The 8,556-nt window shown below is 49.5% G+C and overlaps 1 protein-coding gene across 1 annotated transcript; it reads left to right on the top strand.

Annotated features, from left to right (window-relative positions):
• Positions 1-7,201: 7,201 nt before the first annotated feature.
• On the top strand, positions 7,202-8,134 carry LOC139999842 (olfactory receptor 14C36-like). Its single transcript, XM_072029468.1, has one exon. It carries the CDS (start codon positions 7,202-7,204, stop codon positions 8,132-8,134), a length of 933 nt encoding a protein of 310 aa, XP_071885569.1.
• Positions 8,135-8,556: the final 422 nt, after the last annotated feature.

The following is an 8,556-nucleotide window of genomic DNA, read 5'->3' as shown; positions in this document are numbered from 1 at the left end:
TCCCTGCTCTGGTGGTTCTACTCTGGTGCTGAACCCCTCCCATGTTCCTGCAGTGGTGGTTTTACTCTGCTAAGCAGCTGAACCCCTTTACAACTTGTCTCTTAATTCCTCCTTCTCAAAGGAAAAGGGGGAGAAAATGTGACAAAAAGAGCTCAGGGTTTGTTCTCCTAGTAAGATCAGGAGATCAGCCACCAAGTGTAACAAAATCATAGAGTCATAGCATCACTAAGGTTGGAAAAGACCTCCAAGATCATCTTGTCCAACTGTAACCCCCTGTATTGTCACAGTCACCAATTATTTTCATGGGCAAAAATAAATGAGCACAGGGTGATTAATATAGTTTGTTGCTATCACCAGAAGACTAGAATAGTGAGGAGCTACAAGCAAAGTAAAACCACCTTCCCCCAACATCTACCATCTCCTACTTCTACCCCACAAGTAGTTCAGGGGAATTGGGGCTGTGGTTAGTCCATGATGCTTCATCTCCACCGCTCCTTCAGGGTCACTCTCTGCCCCTGCTCCAGCGTGGGTTCCATCCCATGGAATGCCATCCTTCTTGAACTGATCCTGAGTGGGCTTCCCACAGCCAGAAGCTCTTCAAGAGCTGCTCCAGTATTGGTCCGTAAAACAGGGTCCATCCATCAGGAGCAAACTGCTCCAACATGGGTCCCCCATGAATGACAGGTTCCCCCCGATCTCCTGCACCTCCATGGGCTGTTCTCCATGGGCTGCAGCTCTGGCCCAGGGCCTGCTCCTGCGGGGGCTCCTCCATAGGCTGCCACATGGAGATCTGCTCTGCCATGGGACCCATGGGCTGCAGGTGTTATCTGTATGTTTGTTTGCCCAGACAATAGCATGTGGAGACAGAAAGTACACAAAAGTCTTTTAAGGAAATAATTAATTATATAACTCTGCAGAGTCAGGTGCTTGGCAACCTTTCACAAAGCCAGCACACCTCTGGCTTGAATCACCGTTGTTTTACACACAGTAAATTTGTGAAACTATCTACCTGGCTTCTTTTAATTGGCCGTTTCAACTTGCCATACTTATCTCTACTGAATTTTCACATTTCAGAGGGCAAGCAGAGGGGATTGGGGGAGGAAGGGGGGCAGAGGGGAGAAGTGTGCCCCCTCATTCAGCCAGAATTTCCTGTGCTTCAGTTTCTGCCCGTTACCTCTTGTGCTGTCTCTGGACAGAACTGAGTCTGGTTCCATCCTTTTGAAAATCTCCTCTCAGATATTTCACAGAATCACAGAATTGTAGGGATTGGAAGGGACCTCGAGAGATTGTGGGGTCCAACCCCCCTCCCAAAGCTGGTTCCTTAGAGCAGGCTGCCCAGATAGGTCTCCAGACAGGCCTTGAATATCTCCATAGAAGGAGACTCCACAACCTCCCTGGGCAGCCTGTTCCAGTGATCTGTCACCCTCATTGTGAAGTTCTTTCGCATGTTGGTGTGGAACTTCCTGTGTTCCATTTTTTGACCATTGCCCCTTGTCCTATCCCCACAGAGCTCAGCCAGTCAGCCAGTTCTCAACCCACCTTCCTGTCCACTCCTCTATCCTACACTTTCTCAGCTTTGCTAGCAGGATGTCATGGAAGACGGTATCGAAAGCCTTGCTAAAGTCAAGGTAGATGACATCCACTGCTCTCCCCCCCTCTACCTAGCTGGTGATGCCATCATAGAAGGCAACAAGGTTGGTTGAGCACGACTTCCCCTTGGTGAATTCATGCTGACTACCCCTCATAATCTTCTTCTCTTCCAATTGCTTGGAGATGGCATCCAGAACAAGGTGCTCCAATACCTTTCCAGGGACAGAGGTGAGACTGACTGGCCTGTAGTTTCCTGAATCCTCCTTCCTGCCCTTCTTGAAGACCGGAGTGACATTGGCTATCCTCCAGTCTTCAGGCACCTCTCCTGTTCTCCAGGACCTTTCAAAGATGATAGAGAGTGGTTCGGCGATCACCTCTGCCAACTCCCTTAGCACACATGGATGCATCCCACTGGGATCCATAGATTTGTGTGTGTTGAGCCCACTCTGACGCTCCTGAACCACTCTCTCATCAAACAGGGGGTAGCCCTCCATTTCCCAAACCCTTTCTCCTTCCTTCAGGGTTGAGGAGTCCCATGGGGGAGTCCTTGAAGCAAAGACTGAAGCAAAGAAAGCATTCAGTATCTCCACCTTCTCGGTATCTCCCATTACCAGGACACCCGCCTCATTCAGCAAGGAATACACATTAACCCTTGTCTTCCTTTTACAGTTTACGTACTTTAAAAAACCCTTCTTATTATCCTTTATCTCTTCTGCAAGCAATTTGCATTCTTTCTGTCTGGGTCCCCCTGGGTATGTAGGCAGTGCAGATGCTACAGTCAGCATGCCAACCAGGTGCCTTCTGCTGGCCTAGGAAGGCCACTGCCAGATGTCAGCCAAAAAGTACAGACCCCAGATCTAAGTCAAAGGTGACCTGTCAGCTAGTTCAGGCAGAAGTGACCTCACAGCCCCTTTCTTTGACACGTTTCTGCTGCTGCCCTATCAACTGCAGGGACAGAAGTGACCTCACAGTCACATTGCTCCTGCTAGGGCAGGAGATCCTGAGGCAGAGCTGAGCTCATCAGTGCATTCCCACCCATCTCCTCCTTGTGAGTTGATCAGATCCATGGCCCCTCACATTCATCTTTGAATGCCATGTGACTGCACAGCAGCCTCACGGTTCCTGCCCTGCCCCAAGGGCCTAAAGTTAAGGCTTAGGAGAAGGATTGAAGGTGAGGAAGTTAATGCACAGAAATGGGGGCTTTGGGTGTTAGTTGTTCATTTATGGCATTAAGGACTAGAGCTCACCTTTCTGGATTAGAGATTAAGCAAAGGTTTAGTGTTCTGCTGGTGGTGTCAGGTCTGTGGTTAGGGTATGGTCAAGCTCTGCAGTATAGGGTTTTGTTTAGGTCTGCAAGAAGACGAGGGTTAAATAGAGCACTTTAATGCTAGTGTTAAGGGCAGGCATCAAGGCGAGCAAGAATGTAAGCATAATGGAAAGTGGCTATGGACTAAGTTTGGCTTCAAGGGATATTGTGATCAAACATTAGAGTAGGGTATTCCTCTCAGGGTGTAGAGCAGCATTTATGTTTAGGGATTAATGTTACAGGTTAAAATAGGCTAAGGGCCTCACATGACTGCTTTAAGTCAGCATTAAGTCAGGATCAACATTACCTCAACCTCTTTAAAATCGTAATTCTTACCTCTTCCAAGTTGTTATCTTCTGCTATCCAAGCTCCTCCTCCCTCCCCCAAATCTCTCATCTCTCCTGGCCAGGTTTTCCTGACTTCCTGATATCAGCCATCTTCTTAGGGGCAGTTTTCTGATGGCTTTCATGAATTTAGAGTATCTGTCTCACCTCTGCTGGCTAGTCCATGTCTGAGAAAGAAACAGCTCCTAAGCCAGCCTGGAGAAAGACACCAAGGTCTGTAGGAGCACCCTGCACAATGTGCCCAGCAGCTCTGCAACACCTCAAAAGTTCACTTTCTGCCTATAACTTTTGGATCTAGAATGGCTGCTATGGACCCAGGGTAACTTCTTCCAAGCTCCCATGCAGGCTTTATGTTCCCCCGGGCATCAGGGAGGCAGTGGCCCCCTCTGTGTAGAAAACTGAAAGCAGCCCTGAAGGATTAATTGGGCAAAGATGAAACCTCTGACATGACAACACATGACAAAAGAGTGTAAAAGAGTGTAATTATTAATAGTTTCTAAGAGATGAAGATATGGAGGTGGCAATAAATTTATCCTAAGTCGGTGTTATCCAATAAAGCAAAAGTATTACCTTAAACCAGCCCCCAGAACCGATAAACAGCCTGACATGGAAGACAGTTAGTAATGTGCTATACAACACAATTCTGAAAACAAGCACAACAGACCTGAGATCAAAAAATCAACATTGTAATCAGCAACTTTTAAAGTGATCTAATGTTTATAACAATTTACTTTTAAAACACTGTGGTCGGATCTGTTGTCTCAACCTTTGTGCTCCACAAAAGGCACCAAAAAGATTTGCTGTGGTTTGACCTTGCAGGAAGCTCAACACTCCAGTGATATTCATCCAGTGGGATGGAGGAGAGAACTGAGAGGAAACAAAAATGCAAAAGATCGTGGGTTGAGATAAGGCAGTTTATTAGGACACAAAAGGAATTATAATAATTATTATTAGTAGTATCGTTGTTGTTGTTGTTAAATGTTAATGTTATAGACACTAATAGACTAAGGGCATGATATTTTTGTGTGCATATCAAGAGATAGGAAAATCGATGGTGATTAATTGGGAAGTGTCTGACCTGAGCATAACAGACATGGTATGGAATGAGGGGTAGCTATTGTCCTAGTTTTGACTAAGATAGTTTTTTGTTTGTTTGTTTTTGTTTGTTTTTCCTAGTAGCTGGTATGGTGCTGTGTTTCATATTTACAGAATCACACAATAGTTTGGGTATGAAAGCACCTTAAAGATGACATAATTCCAACTCTCCTGACATGGTCAGAGACACCTTCCACTAGACCAGGTTGCTAAAAGCTCCATCTAACCTGGCCTTGAGCACCTCCAGGGATAGAGCATCCCTACAGCTTCTCTGGGCAGCCTGTTCCTCACCACCCTCTGAATAAAGAACTTCTAATTTGCATTTACCCTCTTTCAGTTTAAAACCATTACCCCTAGTCCCATCACTACTCTCTGATGAAGAGTCCCTCCCCAGCTTTCCTGGGAAGTACCCAGGAAAGGAGACTAGAAGGCCACTGTAAGGTCTCCCCAGAGCCTTCTCTTCTCCAGGCTGAACAACCCCCAACCTGTCTTCAGATGAGAGGTGTTCCAGCCCACTGCTCATCCTCATGGCCCTCCTCTGGACTCATTCTAATAGATCTGTGCCCTTCTTGTGCTGGGGGCCCCAGAGCTGAACGCAGTACTCAAGGTGTGGCCTCACCAGGGCCAAGTACAGAGCAACAATCATTTCCCTACTTCTGCTGACCACAGTAAGAAAACTCTTGACATTTACAAAAAGAAGAACTTAGTCCTGCAACAGAAGAATAACCCTATACATCAGGGCAGACTGGGACCCTGCTGAGTGAGCAGTGCCCAGGAGGAGGAGGGCCTGGGCACCACGATGGATGCCACAGGGCAATGGTGCCTGATCACCGGGAACCAGGCTGGCTTCATAAAGAGCTATCTTATGAGATGTTTGTGTCCATGGCTAGGGCTGTTGTCTTTGCCACTGAGGCCTATGAGGAGACAGCTAATCACTAAAGCACCAGAGCCTGATTGAATCCTCGCCCACCTATGAACGAGGCAGGGGTCATACAATTATCCTGCACTTGTCCATGCACATCCCCATCTCCCACTGCCCCAGGAAGAGCCCTGAGCAATATGTGAAGGGAAAGGATCTCCCTTCCAGGGGCCGGGGGTCAAGGCTCAGCCCTTGTGCTTGGTGAAATACATCCAGGTTTCCTACAGATCAGTTTCACCTTCATATTGCCTTTGTCTACTTGTCCTCACTGCCTCCAATGTTCTCTTCTAATGAGCTCCAAGGGAGGCTGTGTCAGTGCTGGCCCTCAGGGGGACACTCCAAGAAACCTTCACCTGACTTGGACTTGGAGGGATTTCTTCAATTTTCTCTCAGTGCCTTCATTTTGAGGTCTCATCAAAAAAGCCACCAGAGGGGTGATTACAGTGCTTGGGCTGGGCCTCTGCTGTTTAGCTGGGCCAGGCTCCTGGGACAGAGGAAACACATTTGAAAAAGACCCATGATGGAGAGAGACAGCTCTGCCCAGGAGCAGCTCCTCTGCACAGCGCAGCAGGGCTGGGGGCTCTAATCACAGGTGGCACTCACAGAGGAGAGAAGGAGAGAGGGGTTGGAGGCAGTTGAGAGTTGGAGGATGCTGAGAGCTGACTGGAGGAGAAATCTGCACAGCCCTTGACAAGGTAAGTCTCTGGCTGCAGGGCCATGCAGCTGCAGCTCCTGGAAGAGTCTCCTTCTGGGTCTTGTTTCTGGGAGGCCAGTGGGCAATGCAGTAGGCTTTGAGAGTCCTGCTGCATTACACTGCAGGGTGAGGAAGTCTGGCAGGAGCCCCTTGGAGTGCCCTAAGCCAGGTGCCCCCTGTCAGCCCAGAACACCCTGCCCTATCTGGCCATGCTGGGCTCTCTGTCAGCTGCCCCTTAGCTCCTGCAGCCATGGAGGTGCCCCTTGGCCATGCCCTGCTGGTGGCAGGGTGCTGCAGGGCAGCGCTGAACACAGCCCTGTGGGATGGGGTCTGTGAGCACGGGCAGGGACAAAGAAGAGGTGGGCGCAGAGCAGCAGCTCCCGGCAGGGACAGCTGCAGGCAGCTGAGAGAGGCGCAGGTGGCCAGAAGGAGCTGTTGGCAGAAACACCATGGCAGTGGGGGATTCGGGCACCTCGCAGCCATGCCCTGCAGTGCAGATGCCTTCCCCTGGAGCAGCCCCTCCATGGCCTCCTCAGCCCATGCAGGGGCTATGTGGCAGGCATGGCCAGCATAGCAGGCAGAACCCAGACGAGGAGAAGCTCCCAAGCTCCGTCTGCCTTGCTGTCTCTTTCCTTCCTTGGCAGCCATATCCAGTTTCTTCTCACGGAAACACCTGAGCAGGATGGTCTTGCAGCTCAGAGGTGTGGCAAAGGACAATTGAGGACAACTGAGAACTGGTCTGATGGGCATAGCTGCACTGCTCAGTCTTCACCAAGGGACAGTCTGTTTGCCTCCTGGCACCCATAGGATTTCACCAGGAGTGCAGAGGAAATGTCAGGGAGTTCAAGTTCTCTCCTAAGCGTGAAAAGGGTAATTGAAAAAAAGAAAAGAAAAGAAATATATATATATCCCTGCAGCTCTGCTCTGCATTGAGATGAGTTTTTTGCAACAACACTGCAAAGCTCATGGATGTGACAAGTGGACGGCACCTGAGTTTCCCCCATGTTCCCGCTTCCCTCCTGCGGCACAGCGGGAAGGACTCCTCTGGAGCCCACAGCAGCCCCTGCTCCCAGTGCCACTCTCAGACAGCACCTGCTGCAGCTTAATCAAGAGACCTGCAGAAAGGCTGTCCTGCAAAGAAAGAGGCTCTTTTTGGGGGTGCTCTTAAGACTTGCAGTAGGTTATCCTGAGAGAAGTCTCGTCTAACTTTGTTCTACTTTCCCCTCTTCTCAGATGACACTGAAATTCAGAAAATGCCGAACATCAGCTCTGTGAGTGAGTTCCTCCTGCTGGCATTCGCAGACACATGGGAGCTGCAGCTCCTGCACTTCGCGCTCTTCCTGGGCATCTACCTGGCTGCCCTCTTGGGCAACGGCCTCATCCTCACTGCTGTAGCCTGCGACCACTGCCTCCACACCCCCATGTACTTTTTCCTCCTCAACCTCGCCCTCCTCAACCTGGGATCCATTTCCACCACTGTGCCCAAAGCTACGGCCAATGCCCTCTGGGACACCAGGGCCATCTCCTATGCAGGATGTGCTGCACAGGTCTTTTTCTTTCTCTTCTTTATAGCAGCTGAATATTCTGTTCTTACAGTCATGGCCTACGACCGCTACGTTGCCATCTGCAAGCCCCTGCACTACGGGACCCTCCTGGGCAGCAGAGCTTGTGCCAAGATGGCAGCAGCTGCCTGGGGCAGTGGCTTTCTTGATGCTGTCCTGCACACAGTTAATACATTTTCTCTGCCCCTCTGCCGAGGTAATGAGCTTGATCAGTTCTTCTGTGAGCTTCCTCAAATCCTCAAGCTGTCCTGCTCAGAGTCATTCCTCAGGGAGGTTGGGCTCATTGTAGTTAGTATCTGTTTAGCATTTGGCTGTTTTGTTTTCATTGTGCTGTCCTATCTGCAGATTTTCAGGGCTGTGCTGAAGATCCCCTCTGAGCAGAGCCAGCACAAAGTCTTTTCCACGTGCCTCCCTCACCTTGCAGTGGTCTCCCTATTTATCAGTACTGGCATGTTTGCCTACCTGAAGCCCCGCTCCATCTCCTCCCCATCCCTGAACCTGGTTGTGGCAGTTCTGTACTCAGTGGTTCCCCCAGCAGTGAACCCCCTCATCTACAGCATGAGAAACAAGGAGCTCAAGGATGCATTGAGGAAACTCTTTGGATATATGTTTCTTCACCATTAATAACGGGCCCAAAGTCTGAACAGTCCTAACTCAATTTTTATTTTTTTTTCTGAATATGTGTTAGAGCAGTCTTACTTTTGTACTATTTTCTGAACCTTGTGATTTTCATTCAGAAATGCTATTCTTAGTATCCTGTGTTCTATTTTATTTTTGAACCAAGTATGTCATGTACTTATGGAACTGGGCTTCCTGTTCAGATAAAGACAGTAAAGAATCCAGCAGAAATGCATTGGTCTCAGCTTCCGTCCCTTCCCATCTTTTCTGGAGCTGGGGGAGCAGCCCCAGCACGCAGGAGGGGCTCAGGACCAACAGCCCAGCTGCCACATGGAGGAGCAGCATTGGTGGTCCTTGGTGCTGCCCCTCACTGCCCATTGGGCTCTGCCTCTCTGCTACCTTCAGGTCGGGGCTGCTGCTTCCCTGGA

This window comes from Anas platyrhynchos, chromosome 30 (assembly GCF_047663525.1).
Source record: "Anas platyrhynchos isolate ZD024472 breed Pekin duck chromosome 30, IASCAAS_PekinDuck_T2T, whole genome shotgun sequence".
NCBI lineage: Eukaryota > Metazoa > Chordata > Aves > Anseriformes > Anatidae > Anas > Anas platyrhynchos.
This window is presented reverse-complemented; position numbering and strand designations above follow the sequence as displayed.

Excerpts from the sequence above, each read along its gene's own strand:
- LOC139999842 (XM_072029468.1), top strand. The coding sequence starts at position 7,202 with ATGCCGAACATCAGCTCTGTGAGTGAGTTCCTCCTGCTGGCATTCGCA.